This window comes from Heterodontus francisci, chromosome 1 (genome assembly GCF_036365525.1).
Source record: "Heterodontus francisci isolate sHetFra1 chromosome 1, sHetFra1.hap1, whole genome shotgun sequence".
Lineage (NCBI taxonomy): Eukaryota > Metazoa > Chordata > Chondrichthyes > Heterodontiformes > Heterodontidae > Heterodontus > Heterodontus francisci.
In genome coordinates, this window is record NC_090371.1 from 225,695,232 (window position 1) to 225,716,309 (window position 21,078).

A 21,078-nucleotide genomic window follows, 5' to 3' on the forward strand; every position below is an offset into this window, starting at 1 on the left:
GGAAACCAAATGAAAATATTTTTCTGGTCTGCATTTCATTGTACATTTCTGCACAGAAATGTTTCCATGTCAAAAGTTTCTCTTGTGATTTCCTTACCCCAATCAAAAGAGAATAAAACGTTGACAGGAATGTCTTGGTCCATATATGAACCCACGGATTGGTTATAGGCTATACAGTTGATTTTATGAATGAAGAACTCCAGGTTCAGATCTTTAACTGGCAGCTACACGTCTGGACATTCCCCACAATTTTCTATCCATTATTCTTTTTTTAAACTGGCCTTTATATGTATGGCACGCACATGCATATATTTACCAACTTGAATGAACTGATCCTGTCATTTTGCTCAATTGTGGCTTCAAGCAGACCCTTTTAAATTGATTTTGCTATACTATGAAAATAGAGCAACATCAAAGTAAAGCCAATGTATTGTGCCTGTGTCAATATTAGCTTTGTATCAGAGCTATCTATTCTAGTCCCATTTCCCTGCTTTCTCACTGCACCTTTCAATATTTTCTACTAAGTATTAATTGACTCTCAACTGTTTCAATAACTATTCACGGTAATGCATTCATGGGTACTTTACCATCTTCATCAATACTTATGCCTAAAACTGCCAACCTTTTCTTACCCAAACTTTGTCTGAAGGAATATCATTACGCTGAGATTGAAACATCTGCTAGAATGTCAATATGACATTTTGGGACCCAGAAATAGGCTAAAATTGATACTTTTATGTACACAAATCAATATGATAGTTTTACTTTGATACAGAAACAAAATATTGCAGATGCTGGAAATCTGAAATAAAAACAGAAAATGCTGGAACTGCTCTGCAGAACAAGCAGCATTTGTGGTGACAGAAACAGAGTTAATAGGCCTGATTTTAAATTGAGGGCAGGTATAGTGCACACCAGCCCAGAAGCAGGTGGCACATCTGAGAAGGACCAGCCAACCTTAAGTGTTCCTGGAGTCCAACCAGAACCCAACCAGATCCACTACCTAGCCAATGGGTGGGAATGGGAATTCAACAGCAGGATGATAGGGGAGGCGGTGGCCTAGTGGTCATGTCACTGGTCGAGCAATCCAGAGGCCCAGGCTAAAGCTCCAGTTGACATGGGTTCAAATCTCACCATAGCAGATGGTGAAATTTGAATTCAATTAATAAAAATCTGGAATTAAAAGATAGTCTAATGGTGACCATGATTGTCGATTGTTGTAAAAACCCATCTGGTTCACTAATGTCCTTTAGGGAAGGAAATCTGCTGTCCTTACCTGGTCTGACCAGGCCAGCGACGCCCATATCCCACAGACAAATAAATAAAACATAATCGGACCCAATCTGTACGTTTAAACAGGACCCCACTTCCTGCAGCTGTATCACTTGCCTGCCTAAAAGAGCAGGTTAAAATCTGGCATGTAGGGGAGAAAGTGACTGGCTTCATTTTAACTGCTCTCTGCCCCACCTCGCCTGCTTTCTACCTTTTCAGGTCGATGCATTAATTCTGATTCTCTCTCCATGGATGTTGCCTGACCTGCTGAATGTTCCCAGCATTTTCAGCTTCACTTTGATGATGCTCCATGATGAGCCTGAAGATCCTTTCTCACCTTTCTAAGAAAAATAATGTAATTGTAACACAATTGATCAAGATTTTGGAGTTTTACTCAATTACCTTTGAGAATAGGGGAGAAATTGTGCAGAACTTTCCTTCAGGAAATTAAATAATCAAGCGGAATGCATGACAAGGCAGTTTGTGTGTCACATGTGGATGGAGCAAGCTAGATGGCTCAATTATCTGTTAGTATTCCAGAACAATTTTGTTCTCAAGTCAGTGGCATATTTAAAATATTAACTAAAATATTAAATTAAGTAAAAATACCTTTTACAGTTTTCTCCTGTAGGATATCCTCTTGTATGTAACTTATAGTGACTGAGAAGACAAAGAGGTGACCACTCCTAGGGCTGTGGCAATGCTGTTCAGAACCAGCTGCCAAGAGTTGTGCTAGAGCACCCTGGGGTTTCTTTCACCCTAGATTTTCACTCACCCCTAAAAGAAAACACATTATGCCGACTCTGTGCTGCCCTGGATTGATGGTACAACTGACAGATGGAATGAACTGTGTATATTTTATTCATTTTCTTTGGAGCTCATTGATGATGCAACTTGAATGTCCTCACATATTTATCACTAACAGCAAACTCAGATACCATAAAATCCAATGTATAGGTTACTCTTTCACGCAGGTTTTTACAACCGGTGAACCTGAGGGTGTGACTTTGCCATTGCTACTACTGCCATTTGGTGAATGCTTCATGTGCACATCAATTATATCAGTGTGATGAATAGACTGCAACAGTAATATTGTGTCACAAGAGTCTGGAAGCTATTGGGATCCTTTATTTGAAAATGGCAAAGAATTGGTGCCTGATCAATCATCAGTAAATTGACAAAAATATTAACTGGGTTCCATTCTTATCTATCTAATCACAGCCAGAGTATCACTTGCAATGGCTTCTCTTTCTGCTCCTGCATTGTTACCTCTGTTGTCCCACAAGGATTTATCCTTGGCCCCCTCCTATTTCTCATCTATATGCTGCCCCTTGGTGACACCATCTGAAAGCACAGTGCTAGTTTTCACATGTGTACAGACGATGTTCGGCTCTACCTCACCACCACTTCTCTCGACTTTTTTTGAAATTCGTTTTTGTGAGATGTGGTGTTGCTGGCTTGGCCAGCATTTGTTGCCCATCCCTAGTTGCCCTTGAACTGAGTGGCTTGCTAGACCATTTCAGAGGGCATTTTAAGAGTCAACCACATTTCTGTGGGTCTGGAGTCTCATGTTGGCCAGACCAGGTAAGGACGGCAGGTTTCCTTCCCTAAAGGACATTAGTAAACCAGATGGATTTTTACAACAATCGACAATGGTTTCATGTTCATCATTAGACTAGCTTTTAATTCCAGATTTAGAATCCTCAATGGTTGCTAACTTATCAGACTACTTATCTGACATCCAGTACCAGATAAGCAGAAACTTTCTCCAATTAAATATTGGGAAGACTGAGCCATTGTTTCCGGTCCCTGCTCCAAACTCTGTTCCCTGATTACCAATTCCATCCCTCTCCCTGGGTCTGAGTTTAAACTAGTCTGTTTGGAATCCTGGTGTCATAATGTGACCCTGAGAAGAGCTTCTAACCACGTATTTGCGCCATCACTAAGACTGCCTATTTCCACCTGCATAATATTGCCTGACTTCACGTCTGTCTCAGTTCATTTGCTGCGGAAACACTCATTCATGTCTTTGTTACCTCCAGACTTGACTATTCCAATGCACTCCTGGCTGTTCTCCCATATTCTACCCTCCGTAAACTTGTGGTCACCCAAAACTGCCCATGTCTTAACTTGCACCAAGTCCCATTCAACTATCACCCCTGTGCTTGCTGACCTACATTGGCTCCTGGTCAAGCAACGTCATGATTTTAAAATTCTCATTTTTTTTCAAATCCCTCTGTGGCCTCACTCCTCCCCATCTCTGTAATCTCCTGCATCCCCACAACCCTCCAAGATATCCATGCTCATCTAATTCAGGTCTCTTGAGCATCCCAGATTTAATTGCTCCAGCATTGGTGGTTGTGCCTTCAGCTGCCTAGGCCCTAGGCTGTGAAATTCCCTCCCTACACCTCTCAACCTCTCTACCTTGCTTTCGTCCTTCAAGACACTCCTTAAAACGTACCTCTTTGACCAAGCTTTTTGTAATCTGACCTAATTTCTCCTTACGTGACTCGTTGTCCTATTTTGTTTTATAATGCTCCTGTGAAGCGCCTTGCACAGTTTTATTACACTAAAGGTGCTATATAACCATAAGTTGTTGTTCTTGTTGGAGTAAAGTTATCTGAATTATTGATGGGCAAGTAATTCAGTCATTTCTATAACATAATGGAATAATTTTACAAAATCACATTCCTACATGCTGTCTTGACTGGGAGTGTATATCTGGAATTCATGCATGTAATTTCCCTTTCCCCAATTTTCCATTCATATATTTACCCAAATTTCCATTCATATATTTACCCAAAATTTCCAATGTACACAGCCGGTGGGCAAGGCTCCAGGCTAGGAACACAATTTCATAAAATTACCTCTTATATGTTTTATAAATTGCATAGCATTAAGAGCTTATGTTACAATTTCACAATCATCACAGGGCAGTTAAGGTACTTTGAAAGAAAGAAAAAAAGACTTGCACTTATATTGCATCTTTCAGAATTATAGGACTTCCCAAAGCACTTTATAGCCAATGAAGTACTTTTGAATTGTAATCACTGTTGTAATGTTGAATTATGGTAACCAATTTGTGCACAACATGCTCCCACAAATGGCAATATGATAATGACCAGTTAATATGTATTTGTTGATTGGGGGATAAATATTGGCCAGGACACCAGGGATAACTCCCTTGCTCTTCTTCAGAATAGTGCCATAGGATTTTTTACACCCACCTAAGAGGGCAGGTGAAACCTCAGTTTAACGGCACATACAAAAGACAGCACCTCTAACAGTGCAGTGCTTCCTCAGTACTGCATGAGATTATCAGCCTTGATTTTCGGGCTAAAGTCCTGGAGCGATACTCCAGGAAGGAAGAGTGATACCAACTGAGCCAGAGCTAACACCATGGGCTGGATTTTAGGAAGCTCTTGATGTCGTGATCTGTGGCAGGGGGGCCTGAAGATGGCTCTGGATAAGGCCCGCCATGGACCTTGACACCGGCAGGGTCCGGCCCGATCCTCTCAGCAGTGGCGAGGCTCCGTGGAGGCCCCCCTGCTGCTGGTTAACAGGATCACAATAAACATATGCAAATAAATTAAATGAATACATTTACATATACTTACCTCTGATCTTGCGGGCCCGCTGAGATTGTCAGCACGGTGGCCAGCACCCCCGTACCTTCAGATCCCCATCCGGGGAAACGAGGCATGACACTGGTGGGGAGGGGGCAGGAGGTAAGTTTGTCAGTGTGGGGGGTGGGGAATGGGGTCAAATAAACATCACGGGTGTAGGGGATGATGTACTTTAAACTTTGCGCAGTTTGAGGAAGGGGGGGGAAAGTCAGATGTTAAAGGCAAGTAGTTTGGGCGGGAGAAAGGGCAAATAGGTAATGTAATTATTATGGGAGGTGGGAAAGGGGCGATGAAACTTTGTTTAATTTTGGGTGATATTTCATTAAAAATTTAAATTTCCCGGCAGGGCAGACTGGCCTTTAAAAATGGCGTCAGCACCCATGCACAGGCAGCTCACGCCATTGTCGGCGACAGACAGCCCGTCCCCTCCACGAGATTGTGGGGGTGGGGGAGAGGGGGGGTTGATGGGCTGTCCCTGCTAATTAAATGAGCTGCTGCACCATTTTTTGAGCTCGGCAGCGGACTCATAAAATCCAGCACCATATCTTTCTACTGATACAAAGTGATTTTGTTTTTATATTGATATATGGTTAGATTTTCCCCTTTTGGTGTGAATGGCGATTGGCGTTTTTTAGACAGACTCAACTGAATTTCTCTGTTAGGTGTAGATCGTCCTGAAGCTAAAGAGCAGGTCAGTGGTGGGAGGGGAAATTTGTGTGAATATCGAATTTAAAAGGCTGGGGAAAATTAAAGGGAGTGTCACAATAAGAGGACAAAAATATGAAAAGCTTTAGAGGCTTCAATAGACATAGCGACCTATTGGCAGCCGAATCAAAACTGAAGGGGAAGGGAATGAAAAAGTGACCGATAAATATCAAGGGAATGGAAACAAAGACATAGATAGACTAGCAGAAGTCGCAGATGGAATTAATACAGAGGAGTATGAGGTGATGCATTTTGGCAGAAGGGATAGAGAGAGGCAATATAGGCTTAATCAGCTGAATTTTACTAGCCCTATGATGTCGGGGGTCATGGCAGAGGGGCCTGGAAAATTCTTCTGGGAGAGACCCGCCATGAACCCCGCGCCGGGGAGGCCCCGCCGCATTTTACCACCGGTGGTGAGGCTTCGGTGTGGCCAGCGGAGCCTTCATTTAAATATTCAAATGATATTACAATTAAAGAATAATTACTTACCTGGTAGTGACGGCCGTCCCACGCCAATATTCCGGCCGGAACCCCCGTGCCCTCGGAACTCTGTTCAGAGGCGTGACACAGGTGGAGTGAAATTCTCAGGTTGGTGGGGGGGGGCGGGGGGAGTGGGGAAAACTCTTTGGATTGGTGTGGGGGGATGATGAGAAGGGGTTGAGGGTTAAAGTTATTAAAGGTCGGGGGGAGAGGTCAGGATCTGAATCAAAGTTTTTTTTGAGGGGAATGGGATATTAATTAATCGATTATTCCTTGGGGTTTTGGGTGAGGGGAGTGAAGATGTTATTTAATGTGTAACTTTAATTTTAAATATTTGTTTCCTTTAAAAATTCAAAATTCTTCTAAGGGCTTGAGGCCCTTTAAGAATGGCACTGAACACCATTGCTGGGGACAGAGCAGCCACCCACTCTACGTCATCAGGGGTGACTGTTCTGCCCCCTCCATTTAAATGAGCCCCTGTGCGAAATATCGCGGGGGCTCTATGGCGGCCGCTCCACACGGGTGGGCCACTGACTTCAGTTGCACTACTAAAATTCAGCCCAATGACACAGTTCTAAAGAGTATACACGGACAGAGGGACCTGGGTGTTCAGGTGCATAAATCTTTGAAGGAGGCATGACATATTGAGAGAGTGGTTAGCAAAGCATATGGGATCTTTGGCTTCATAAGTAGAGGTATTGAGCACAAAAGCCACAACTAGAGTATTGCATCCAGTTATGGTCACCCACACTTTAGGAAGGATGTGAGGGTCCTTGAGAGGATGTAGAGGAGATTTAGTAGAATGGTTCCAGGGATGAGAGATTTTAGTTACAAGGTTAGGTTGGAAAAGCTGGGGTTGTTCTCCTTGGAGCAAAGGAGACTGAGGGGAGATTTGATACAGGTGTACAAGATTATGACAGGTTTAGAAAAGGTAGGCAAAGAAAAGCTGTTCCCATTAGCTGATGGTACAAGGACTACGGGGACAGATTTAAGGTTTTGGGCAAGAGAATCAGGGGGAATGTGAGGAAAACTTTTTTACACAGTGAGTGGTAATGACCTAGCACTTGCTGTCTACAAACGTGGTGGAAGCGGAAACAATGAATGATTTCAAAAGGAAATTGCATGGGCACTTGAGGAAAATAAACCTGGAGGGCTACGGAATACAGCTGGGGAACAGGACTAACCAGATTTCTCCACAAAGAGCTGGCAAGGACTCGATCGGCCAAATGGCCTGCTTTTGTGATGTCATGACTCTATGACATTAGAGCTCATTAATCTGATAGGAGATCACTTAGACAATATTAATGGTCACTTAAGGGCCTCTTCCAGCCACCACTGAGATCTAACCAGTGGCATGGGGGGCACCTTGTAAAACAAGGAGCACTCCCTGCGAGCTTGTTGCGGGGTGGGGGTCCCTCCTTCTTGGGCAATCTGTGGCCCACGGAGGACCCCCGCTGGTAAAGCCTACAACTCAATGGCACTTCTCTCCCCTGGACATCACGCCCACCCTCCCAACCTCGCTCGCTGGGGTCTTGCGGACTGTCCCTGGTGACCCTGCCTCACTTACCTGAGGTCTGGGGTTCCAGCGCTGGGCCTATGCCCAAGGCCTCTGCAGTACTGGCAGTGGCTACCACTCCTGGTGGTGCTGAGCTGCCAGCCCCGTGATTGGCTGGCAGCTCTTGGAGGCAGGATCCCTGTCTTTAAAGGGACAGGGATCCCGGCGTGGAACACTTACCTGCAAAACACCGGAGGATCGCTCCGGTGGGTGGGGGGTATGAAAAGGCCAGGATGACGTTCCCCCTACCTTTTCGGTCTGGTGCCGGGAGCCCCGCCTTCTCCACAAAATCCAGCTCCTTAAGTCTGTTTCTCTCTCTCCACAGATGGTGCCTGATTTGCTGAGTATTAATAGAGTCATAGAGTCATTTATGGCATAGAAGGAGGCCCATAGAGTGAATGCCCGCTCTCCGCGGAGCAATCCTGCCAGTCCCGCCTTCCAGCTCAATTCCTGTAGCCCTGCAAGTTTATTTACTTCAAGTGCCCAAACAATTTCCTTTTGAAATCACTGATTGTCTCTGGTTCCACCACCCTTGTGGGCAGCGAGTTCCAGGTCATTACCACTCGCTTTGTAAAAACATTCTGCCTCACATTCCCCCTCTATCCCTTGCCCAAAATCTTCAATCTGTGTCCCCTAGTCCTTGTACCATCTGTTACCCTAGTCCTTGCACCATCTGTTAATGTGAACAGTTTTTCCTTGTCTAATTTAGCTAAGCCTGTCATAATCTTGTACACCTCTATCAAATCTCCCCTCAATCTCCTCTGGTCCAAGGAGAACAGCCCCAGATTTTCCAAACTAACTAACCTTGTAGCTAAAATCATTCATCCCTGGAACCATTCTGGTAAATCTCCTCTGCAACCTCTTAAGGACCCTCACATCCTTCCTAAAGTGTGGTGACCAGAACTGGATGAAATATTCTAGTTGTGGCCTAACCAGAGCTTTATAAAGGTTCAGCATAACGTTCCTGCTTTTGTACTTAATGCCTCTATTTATGAAGCCCAAAGTTCTATCTGCTTTGCTAGCCACTCTTCAATATGTCCTGCCACCCATGCACCCCCAGGTCCCTCTGCTCCTGCACACTCTTTATAACTGCATTAAATTGATATTGCCGCACCCTATCCCTTCTGCCAAAATGCACCACCTCATACTTGTCTGTATTAAATTCCATCTGCCACTTGTCTGCCCATTCTGCGAGCCTATCTATATCCTGTTGCAGGTAGTTTGTATCATTCTCACTGCCATTCCTCCAAGTTTGATATCATTGGCAAACTTTGAAATTCTACTCTGTATTCCAAGATCCAAATCATTTATATATCGCAAAAAAAGCAGTGGTCCTAGCACTGACCTTTGGGGGACACCACTGTCTACCATCCTCCAGTCTGAAAAACAACCATTTACTGCGACACGCTGTTTTCTGTCCTTAAGCCAATTTTTTATCCAAGCTGACAAAGGCCTTCCTATTCCATGAGCCTCAGTTTTGTTAACCAGCCTTTTACGCGGTACTGTATCAAACGTTTTCTTAAAATCCATATAGACAACATCCACCACATTCCCTTCATCAACCTTTTCTGTTATTTCATCAAAAAATTCAATTAGTCAAGCATGATCTGCCTTTTACAAATTTGTGCTGGCTATCCTTAATTAACACAAACCTCTCCAAATACCTGTTGATTATTCCCCCTGATTATTGTTTCTAAAACCTTACCCACCACTAATGTTCAACTAATTAGCCTTTAGCTGCTAGGATGTTCTTACACCCTTTCTTGAATAAGGGTGTCACATTTGCCCCTCTCCAATCCTCTGGCACCTCCCCTATATCTAGGGAGGATTGGAAGATTATAGCAAGCCCTTCAGCTATCTCCACCCCCACTTCCTTTCGCAACCTGGGATGCAAGCCATCTGGACCAGGTGACCCTCAGCATAGCCAGCCTTTCCAGTACCTCCTCCTTCTCAATTTTTACCCTCTCCATTTTCTCTACTCTCACTGTTTCTACCAATATTTTGTCAGATTCCTCTTCCTTAGTAAACACTGATACAAAGTACTCATTAAGTATTCTAGCCTTGCTCTGTGCCTCTAAGCATATATTACCCTCTTTGTCCCTAAATAGGACCCACTCCACCTCTTACTACCTGCTTACTGCTTACATGCTGATTGAACATTTTTGGGCTCCCTTTTATGTTGATTGCCATTCTATTTGCAGCACTGCTTGTGGGCCTGGAGGAACAGAAGTGCTTCTCCGAGCCCCTCAAGCTCACCTGTTTCCCTCCCCACGATCCAACACCTGCACTTGTACACTGCCCTTTTTGCTGGATATCCTCTCCAGCCCCCCCATCACATTACACCAATGTCCTTTCTGCCCCTGGATTTAATCCCGGTCTCACCCAATGTCCTGTCCCACCATTCCCAATCTATTTTTGACCTTCCACAATGTCCTCTCCAACCCTTCCTGATCTAATCCCAGCTTTCTGTGATGTCTTCTCCAGTGCCTACAATCTAATCCTGGTCCTCCCACGATCCCCTTCCCTCCTTTCTGCTCCCCAACTGTGAGCTGGTGCCATAGGCCTCCCTGCCCAACAGGCAGCCTGCCTCTCAATCTGGAAATGAAGTCAAAAAATTAGAAGAGGTCCTGCCTTTAAATTTGGCAGGACCTCTAGGGAACCCATACTTCTGGGTTTCCCCCAGCTACATCTCACTCCCCCTGCTGCCTCCCTGAACGCCCCCCCCCAATGGAAATATCGGGGCCAAAAAAACGTAGGGACGAGTATTGGGCAATTATCAGAGCAGCTGAGCACCTGACAGCCTGTTTGACAGCTGCTGAAGTGAAGATGCTACTTGAGGTGATTCTGAGGGAAACTGCCCTCTGTGCCACTCCAACAACACAATAACTTATATTTGTATAGCGCTTTTAACATATTAAAATGTCCAAAGGCACTTCACAGGAGCATTATAAATCAAAATATGACAATAAGCCACATAAGGAGATAATAGGTTAAATGACCAAAAACTTGGTCAAAGAGGTAGGTTTTGAGAAGTGTCTTAGAGGAGGAAAGAGAGGTAGAGAGATGTAGGGAGCGGATTGCAGGAAGTGACATACAGGATGGACATGCCCCTAATGAATATTAAAATAAAGCACCCAATTCTTTGAGGTGGGTGCTTCCATCACTGCAGGTTTGGCCTACTGGACAATTAGTTAGGTTGCAATAAAAACAAGAAATGCTGGAAATGCTCAGCAGGTCTGGCAGCATCTGTGGAGAGAGAAGCAGAGTTAACGTTTCAGGTCAGTGACCCTTTGGGTTCTGAAGAAGGGTCACTGACCTGAAACGTTAACTCTGCTTCTCTCTCCACAGATGCTGCCAGACCTGCTGAGTATTTCCAGCATTTCTTGTTTTTATTTCAGATTTCCAGCATCTGCAGTATTTTGCTTTTAGTTAGGTTGCAAACCTGGCATGTTTCAGCTGGGGTGATACGTTTTACTAATCTTTACGAATTACAAAATACTTACAGCACAGAAACAGGCCATTCAGCCCAACAGGTCCTTGTGCCCAATTACCACCCAAAAACCAAGTGGTGGTGGTCAGAACTTGTTGGCTAAAATGTGTTGTATATTTCAAATCACTCAATATGAAATTAGGCGGTTATAATGAGACCTCCTCAAGTTCGCCATTGACTGCAGTAACACTGCAGCCAGTATGACAGCAAGTTATAATTAAAATGTTTAGGTATAATATAATGTAAATATAATTTTGAACCATTTAGTATTAGAAGGGTTGATTGTCCCAACTCTTATGCAATATTAAAATTTAATGAGCCTTTGGTGCTGATGAGCAGAGCATGTGTTGGGCTCAGTTATTCCTGGCCTGAGAGGGGCATGTAGCTGGTATATAATCTGAATCTGCCAACCTTATATTACTGTTCACAGATTCTGATTGTATGCCAGCAGTCTTTGCATTTCTAACATTCCATTTTAATATTAATACACTCATACCTGAGAACAGCAACTTGTACAACGCAGTCATTTTTCTTTTTCAGTTAATATGAATAAGAAATAACGTAATTCTAACTTTTAGCTGCAAAGTGTGAAATACTAAGCATGTAAATATAATTAAGAATTAAATTACAATTGCAGGAGTTCTCCGAGTTGTTTAAAAAGATTGTGCGGCAAATCTTGAATCCTGTTTAAAGACAAGTCCCTGCAGAACATACAAAAAGGTCATATCAGTTCCAGCAAAATATAACAAGACACGTCCGAAATGAACCTAGAGGATCTATGAATAACATCAGTTGTGAATTCAGTCTACTTTCCAGTGAACTCAAGTGCAACTTTCACTTATCATAAATCTAAGTGAGAATACCATTACACACACTTCCATCATCTTCCTATAAATAAGGCTCAAAACCAAGGGCTAAAAATTGGCTTGCCCGGTTTTACAGGCACCGGGCAGGGTTTTGCGACCTGCCCATGCTGGTTCTGTTGGAGGCGGCAGCAGATAAATTTGGTGCTGCCACTTGATTATCATGATTGTAGTGTTGGGCTGAGTGTCTGCCGTTCTGCTGGCTGTCTTTGTACTCAGCAGGGGGCCAAACAGCATTGTGCTGAGAGCTCATGATGCAGCCAACCTTCCGTTCTTAAAGGCAATCTGTCCCTCTTAAAGGGAAGTTACAATGAATGATATTGCTGCAATTTAAAATGTGGAAAATGGTACATCAGGGCAGAGAAAGGTTTCCAGGGTCACGGATGTGGTGCTGGAGACATTAGTGGTGGAGGATAGATATCATAGTGCCACAGGGGTCTAGGAAGCCTACAAGGACTGACTCAGAAGGGAGTGGGAGCAGGAGGCAGGAAGGACAATTCCCAGCTTCTGGCCCGAAGGACTTGGCAGCAGTTCCACAAAGAGTCTAATGACTTATGTGAATGGTCAAGGTCACTGAATGCATCTTCACAAGCCATCTCCTCCTCATCACACTGTCACCCTCTCATGCTGCTGAATGCACCACACTCCCATCACTCAGCCATCAGCACTCCCTGGCACTAAGGACTCACACCTAACATCCAGATACTCCACCTCACCTTTACACACCCGCCACTCATTGCCTCCACATATCTCCAGCAATTCAGCAGGCACATCATGTAAACACAGTTTTAGACAACACTGACATTCTACCCTCTCTCTTGCAGGGCAAGGTGGTACATAATAGAAGGGAGCAGAGCAGAACCGGCGGCGGACAAAGACGCCCGAATCTCCTGAGCCCTACAGAGGAGATGGTTCTCAGCATCATGGGGCCAGCTGTGATAGAGCCCACAGCATCCAGTGTTGCTGAGAACATTGAGGATGATGTTATGTTCCTGCATAATGCCCCTTCTCAACTTCCAGCTCACCCTCATTCTGAAATCTGGCATGATGCTGATGATGTGACCATGGACCTCTTGCTTCCCACCACATCCCCTTCCCTCACACCAACCTTTCCCTTTTGATTTCCTGTTTTTAGACACCCAAGAGCTGCCACCTGCCCAGCCACAGCAGTCCAAGGAGGAACAGCGAGAGCAACAGCACAGCACCGATGAAGAGGCCCTGCCACTTGATCTGATGCTCGCAGCCACCAACTCAAATATTAAAACTTCACGTACCTTGAAGGCTACTATAAGGCTAGGGTCAGCAAATGAGTGGGTTGCAGCCATGATACAGCTAAAGGATGGTTTGTTTGTCAGTTCACTGGAGGGCCAGATCCCAGATGAGTTCTGCTGTAGAGGGCTGAGATGAGGACCTCAATAGGGCAGCCAACAGGGGACTGCACATTGGCTGGTCTGCCAGACAGCCTCCTGTCACTGTTGAGGAGCATGGAGGAGCCCAAGCTGGCAGAGGGCATCATGCAGAGCTATGAGGAGAGGTTGGAAAAACTCAGAGTATTTTCACTGGAACGACGGAGGTGGAGGGGCGACATGATAGAGGTTTACAAAGTTATGAGCAGCATGGACAGAGTGGATAGTCAGAAGCTTTTTCCCAGGGTGGAAGAGCCAGTTACTAGGGGACATAGGTTTAAGGTGCGAGGGGCAAAGTTTAGAGGGGATGTGCAAGGCAAGTTTTTTACACAGAGGGTGGTGAGTGCCTGGAACCTGCTGCCAGGGGAGGTGGTGGAAGCAGATACGATAGTGACATTTAAGAGACATCTTGACAAATATATGAATAGGAAGGGAATAGAGGGATATGGGCCCCGGAAGTGCAGAATGTGTTAGTTTCGGCAGGCATCAAGATCGGCGCAGGCTTGGAGGGCCGAATGGCCTGTTCCTGTGCTGTACTGTTCTTTGTTCTTTGTTGCCCTCTCCACAACTTCTGCTCCACCTCCCTGTCAGAGGCACTGCAACTGTAGCCCTCGTACCTGTTGCAGCCTTTGTGTGGACAGATCACCTACTCCTCTGCTATTCCTCTGAGCTTGCAGCAACACTCCTTGCCAAGTCCAGGTACTCACCAGAACAACTCCATAAACATTCCACAGCCCTTGGCAATAGCAGAAGTTCTTCAAAATTACCATATCTGCAAGTTGGGTGGCTGGCCTTTAAATAATGCTAGTGCAGGGCCCATCATGCAGATTAACGCTCCTTCTTTGCAGACTGATGCGCAAGTTTGGTCAACTGATCAGCATAATCCATATTAGGAAGTCCGGCATCACATCTGCCACTTGGGCTGTGTGATATCAAGATAGTGTTACTTAACATGCTTCCGGTGCACACAAGGGGATGCCTGCATCGGTGCCCTTCTCAAGGGGGTGCAAAACCTACATAGTGCTGTCTTCAGTGGTGCAACGGAAACTAAATTCATGCCCCAAGTTGTTTTAAAAAATCCTCTTTACTTCATTTAAAAGATTTTTTCTCCTATTCTTGCTTTCTCATACCCATTCCCAAGTGGACAGGCAGGTGACCTGCTCAGATGCTTCTGTCCAACCCAATTTGTGACCATGACACCAGAAGTGGCATGATCTGATTTTTCAGTCTGTTCTGGAGCACAAATATTCTGCCTCTATGTAACATCTCCCCATGATCTTGGGAACTCACTGTGTAGAAAATTTTGGGAACTGAAAATATTGTAACACCTGCGACAGAGTACACAAATGTGACATTTCTCGATGTCATCTTGCGCATTTTTTTATATCACAGAAGTTGCATTTAATGAATTTATGAGATTATTAGTTAGAATGATGTATTCCATCAAATGGGGACTTAAATATATTTTTAGATTTATATGGTCTACAATTTTTATGAATAGCAATTTTTAAAGTTTTACTCTTTAGATTGCCAGTGGTCCTGGAGATTTCTAGGCTTCTGAGGCGAATTTGATATTTTATTTAAGAAAAACACACCATGATGCCAAAACAAGCTCTATCATTGCAGTAATAATGATAGTCAGATGTCAGAAGTATTTTTTGTATTAACCTTGAACTCCAGAAGCAAGCATTTAAAATTCGTTACTTTTTTGAAGAAATTTTTCTTCTGCTTGCTCTCTCTGCAATTTTCCCTCATTGTCTTGATCCTCTCCATTTTTATTATTTAAATTTTGCTTGTTTATATACCTTAAGGATAAATTTCTAACGTTGTGTACCTGACGGAGAAGTTAAATAAATTCTTATGACCAGGTGAGAAATGTATCTAAGGGTCTTTTGATGTCTTTACCTGGTCTTATTGTAACAGGGTTTAATTTTAAACACACTCTGTTTTGAGACCCCCCCCTTGTGAATCCTTGTTCACAACTTACCAATTATAAGTTTAGTTTAGTTTAGTTTAGAGATACAGCACTGAAACAGGCCCTTCGGCCCACCGACTCTGTGCCAACCATCAACCACCCATTTATACTAATCCTACACTAATTCCATATTCCTACCTGTCCCCACCTGTCCCTATATTTCCCTACCACCTACCTATACTAGGGGCAATTTATAATGGCCAATTAACCTATCAACCAGCAAGTCTTTGGCACGTGGGAGGAAACCAGAGCACCCGGAGGAAACCCACGCAGACACAGGGAGAACTTGCAAACTCCACACAGGCAGTACCCAGAATTGAACCCGGGTCGCTGGAGCTGTGAGGCTGCGGTGCTAACCACTGCGCCACTGTGCCGCCACAAAGAAATGAGCATAAGAAGGCTTTCTTTCGTTTAAAGAAGAAAGATGAAATTTATTTAAACTTAAACTCTAATACGGTTCACATCTACGGATATACGACGTGCCCATGCTAGCATGCACATGCGATGCAAACATGCAAATAGGGACAGAAAAGAGCAGAAGAAAAAATAAGTAGAACAGTTTGAGGCAATATCTTGTTACTGTTTCTCGAGCTCGCTGTAGTCTTTTATTGAAGACATGGTCTTGCGTTTCATTGGGGCCTAGTAGTCTTCTTAAAACCTTGTTCATGTAGGAAACCTTTCTCTCTTTGAGTTTCACGTGTTTTCACAAGATTCAAGATTCAGTTCCGTGGGAAGAGATGAAGGCAGGCAAACAGGAGAGATGTTCTCAGTCCACGAGCACACGGCATACTGTTCAAATCCTTTGTTGGAAGTTCAAATTCTCTGCAACAGCCAGTTAGTCATGTGACTAAAACTGGTCTGACCACTTCTGTGTATTGAGGAAGCAACTGCTGGGTCCCGATTGTTTCAACATTGTCTGGTAGTATGCAAATGTCCTTCCAGTCAGGGCTTGCAATTTTAAGTTTTTGTTCATATGGTGAACTAATGTGTGCCTCAGCATTGGCAGGCGGTGGGTGGGGGGGGGGGGGCGTGGTGGTGGTTTGCCTGACAAAATAAATGTGCACGGCTGGAGGTAAGTTTCTCACTGGCTGCAGAAATTGGAAAATTACCTCATTTAAAAAAAAACATATTTTCTCATTCTTTAAATGTTTAAATTCTTAATATTTTTCTGTTGCCCTCAGGGTCCCAACTTAATCAGCTTTGGGTTCCAATTAACTGAAAATTATAAACAATTAATCTTGTCATCATTCTTCTGGGGTTAATTAACAACAGCAGGTGAAGATGATACCAGATTTATGTTGGAATAATGCAAAATCATTCACAGCAGAATGAATTATTCCTCAACCTGCAGGGCAAGTAGATCAGAAATTTCCATAACTTTGAAATACTTTCAAGTAGTGATATAGAAAAAGGATGTCTGTGCTCAAAAGCCTCTGAGTGAATAAAGTCATGTGAGATTGTTAACATTATTCCGGGATCTGAGGCTGGGATTTTACCGGCAACTACGAGGTCCCGACATTGGGACCTAAAGCGGGAGGTGTCGCTGTGTGGGCGTAAGTGGGAGTGCAATATTGTCGGGGCTGTCCAATTAACGGCTGGCAGACATGGGAGTCAGCCAGTTAGGAGGCGTAGGCAAGAGGAAGTATCAGCTCAGACATGGCTGGCACTATCTTTAAAAGGCAGTCAACAGTACTTTTTAAGGCAGCTGCCCTGGAAGGAACAGCAAGGGAGTCCTGGCAAAGGCAAAGCTAGTGACATGGTAGAAAGCAGAGCAAGGAGGACGCCCAAGTACTCTGATGCCTCCCTGGAGGTGCTCCTCCAAGCTGCACAGGCTCGGAGAGAAGTCCTGTTTCCCCGGGACAGTAGGAAGAGACTGGCTTCTCAGACCAAGCAGGCATGAATGGAGATAGCAGAGGAGGTGAGCAGCTGTGGGGTGGTCCCACACATATAGCTACAGTGTCGAAAGAGGATCATGATGCATTCTCACAAGTTGAGTGAGGTGCATAATATTAAGCTCGTAGCCTTAAATGTGACTGAAGATGAATTTGAAATTGGAGAAGTGGGTGCCCACCCAGCCAGAGGCAATGCCCAGGCAGCAGCATCGGCTGTCAGATGCATGTTAGCTTCTCTGTAGAGGACACTATTGTATGATTGCCTTTAAGAGCAATTGTCCCTTTAAGATCTCAGTATGTTAATGAGCTAAGTACCAGGACATAGTCATGTGACTCGAAGCCAGAATCACTCTGCAACTGTAACACCCAGAGTAAGGTTCTGTAAGTAGTTAGCTCTGTACTGTACCATAGTTTAGCTGTAAGAAACCTGTTTGAGATCTTCAACAAACTGGACTCCATGCATCTCATTTATGTTGCATCAGACAATATAACAAACTCATTACTGACACCAGCTAGTCAGAGTTGACTCCTGCACTGCCAGTACTGCAAGGCTGCATGCAGGAAGCATCCCTGTGGTACCATGATGGACAGTTAGGCTGCCACCAACATAGGCGTAGTACGTGTCTATGATGGGCGAGTAACAATGGAAATTTATGTGCTTTCAGGAGAAGAGATCTCACAATGCACGAGAATGATCCAGAGCTGGAGGTTGTGTCCCATACGTGGTGATCCTCACACCAGTGGTAGAGGCATTGGAGTTGGGAGGCATGGAGGCAGGGCAGGCAAATGCTGATTGCGAGACGGGTATGTGAGCGAGTGAGTGGTCTAATGGATAGGTGCAAAAGACCCTCTGGTGAGAACAAAGCATACTGATCATGTGTCCACCAGAGGTCACGTGGAGCTCCAGATGATGAGTAGTCAGAAAGACATGCTGGAACATGCACTGCCCTCTCATCACTCTTTCTCTCGCAGATCATGGACAAGAACAGCCAGCTGTACAGCCTGCAGGATAGCCTTGCATCGCTGAGGAGGATGAAGAGACCTCAGAGGGTTCACCATCACATCATTCCCCCACATCATCCAGCAGCGCAGATACTCTCACGTCAGTGGGTCGTCGTGCATGAGTAGCAACGGGGTCACAACCTTGTGAGCACAGCACATACGTGTCCAAGCAGCTGACAGAGGCAGTGACAGTTGCAGCGACTCACACTTTGTGGACTGTGGGAGGGCAAGGCAATGCTGAGCTTCAGGCTGATGACATACCACCGGAGTCATCAACAAGACAGCAGATGCTGAAGCTGCAGCATGAGGTGTGTCAACATCTGGCGGAGCTTCTGGAGGCCTTGCGCACCCATGCCTTGGAGGTGTCCATGCAGGCCATGAGTACAGCAGTGTCTCTGGCATGCGTGTGCATGGCATCCATGGAGAGCCACATCCAACATACCATACAGTGGATGCCAGAGATGCCGTGGACCTGCATACTATTGCCTCCTCCATGAGTTCTGTGAAGCAGTGGCTGGGTGAGAGTGAGGTGGGAAATCTGGAGTCATCGCCAGGTCTGCAAACTCCTCAGGCAGTATTTAATGGAGGTGACAGTGGTCTTGCCTGCATCACCTCTTTTCAGGATGGTCCGCCACATTACATGCCAATCAGGCACTTAACTGGGCAGCAGCGGGCCTTCCCCAGGATTAAGGACCCCAAAGATGGAAGTCCCACCCAATGAGAACGGCCGGCTAATCACAGGCCTGTAGCTCTTGTGCTCAGCAGCGCCACTGGGGAGACAGTGGCTGCAGCCAGAACATCACCCAGCAGAGGCCCAGAATCATGTAACGACACAGGCCAGAGGTAAATGATGGAGGGAGGGGTTTTGAGGGGTCAGCAGCAAGGGCAGGGGGTGGCTCTCAGCGGGCACCCCTCTTCCCGATGCTGGGTCCCTCAAGCAGGCACTGAGTGCCTTTGAACAAGAGACCACCCACCCCCCCTACCCCGGGAGACCACTAGCAACCCCATACAGGTTTGCATGTCATGCTCCCCATATCACAACAGGCCTCCACTGGGTTAATACCAGCGATGGTGGAAAGAGGTCCTTCATCGGGCATTCATTACTCACTTAAGGGCTTTGATTGGCAGTGGGACAGGAAGGCAGTCCACAGACCTTCCCACCATGGAAGTAATCAGGGTGGAGGAGTGAAGGTGGCGGGGTTCCCACCTGCCACCATCCCGCCCAATTAAATGCCCTCGCTGTCTCCAAACTCACCATCGGGCAAGAGCATAAAATCCAGCCCCTCAGGTGAGCAGGGAGGGACAAGTGTTCCCTGAAAGGGAAAAGATGTGACTGCCTGACGCACCTGGGGGCTCCTCTCAGGGCACTCCTGGCATGGAAGGCAAGTCCTCGTCCCATCTGACCTCAGGAAGCAACGCTGACAGAGGTGGCACCTGTGCAGGAGGCACCCAACATACCAGGGCCCTCAAGGCCTTAAGCAACAAGATTGAAAGCCACGCAGCAGAAAAGTCAGCAGCCTGCCTCCACCTCAGCTGAAAGTGCAGGGGGAGCACCACATAGGAGCACCCACAAGCTTGTGAGAAAGTCCACCTAGTTCCGCTTGAGTTCTTTTTATTTGTTGATGGGATGTGGGTGTCGCTGGCCAAGCCAGCATTTATTGCCCTTGAGAAGGTGGTGGTGAGCTGCCTTCTTGAACTGCTACAGTCCTAACGGACAGTGCTGTTAGGAAGGAAGTTCCATAATTTTGACCCAACGACAGTGAAGGAACGGCGATATAGCTCCAAGTCAGGATGGCATGTGGATTGGAGGGAACTTGCAGGCGGTGGTGTTCCCACATGTCTGCTGCCCTTCTCCTTCTAGGTGTTAGAGGTCACAGATTTGGAAGGTGCTGTCGAAGAAGCCTTGGTGCGTTGCTGCAGTGCATCTTATAGATGGTACACACTGCTGCCACTGTGCATTGGTAGTGAAGGGAGTGAATATTGAAGGTGATGGAGGGGTGCCAATCAAGCGAGCTGCTTTGTCCTGGATGGTGCCGAGCTGCTTGAGTGTTGTTGGAGCTGCATTCATCCAAGCAAGTGGAGAGCATTCCATCACACTCTATGCTTGTGCCTTGTTGAAGTTGGACAGGCACTGGGGAGTCAGGAGGCGGGTTACTCGCCACAGAATTCCCAGCCTCTGACCTGCTCTTGTAGCCACAGCATTTATGTTGTTGGTCCAGTTGAGTTTCTGGTCAATGGTAACCCCAGGATATTGATAGTGGGAGATTCAGTGATGGTAATGCCATTAAACATCAAGGGGAGATGGTTAAATTCTCTCTTGTTTGAGATGTTCATTGACTGGCACTTGTGTGGCACGAATGTTACTTGCCACTTATCAACCCCAGCCTGGATGTTGTCCAGGTCTTGCTGCATCCGGACATTTTGCTGCTTCAGTATCTGAGGAGTCGCAAATGGTGCTGGACATTGTGCAATCATCAGCGAACCTCCCCATGTCTGACTTTATGAGTGAAGGAAGGTCATTGATGAAGCAGCTGAAGATGGTGGGCCTCGGACACTAGTCTGAGGAATTCCTGCAGTGATGTCCTGGGACTGAGATAATGACCTCCAACAACCACAACCATCTTTGTTTGTGCTCGGTATGACTTCAACCAGCAGAGAGTTTGCTGCTTGATTCCCATTGACCTCTGTTTTGCTAGGGCTCCTTGATGCCATACTCTGTCAAATGCTGCCTTGATGTCGAGGGCAGCCACTCTCACCTCACCTCTTGAGTTCAGCTCTTTTGTCCATGTTTGGAGCAAGGCTGTAATGAGGT

At 45.6% G+C, this 21,078-nt stretch overlaps 1 protein-coding gene across 1 annotated transcript in view; it reads right to left on the bottom strand.

Annotated features, from left to right (window-relative positions):
• Nucleotides 1–21,078, bottom strand: part of rxfp1 (relaxin family peptide receptor 1) — a 224,134-nt gene that overhangs the window by 25,313 nt on the left and 177,743 nt on the right. Inside the window, exon 13 of the mRNA XM_068033983.1 lies at nucleotides 11,758–11,829. Within this exon, the coding sequence (XP_067890084.1) occupies nucleotides 11,758–11,829 (72 nt within the window). The remainder of the gene's footprint in view (nucleotides 1–11,757; nucleotides 11,830–21,078) is intronic.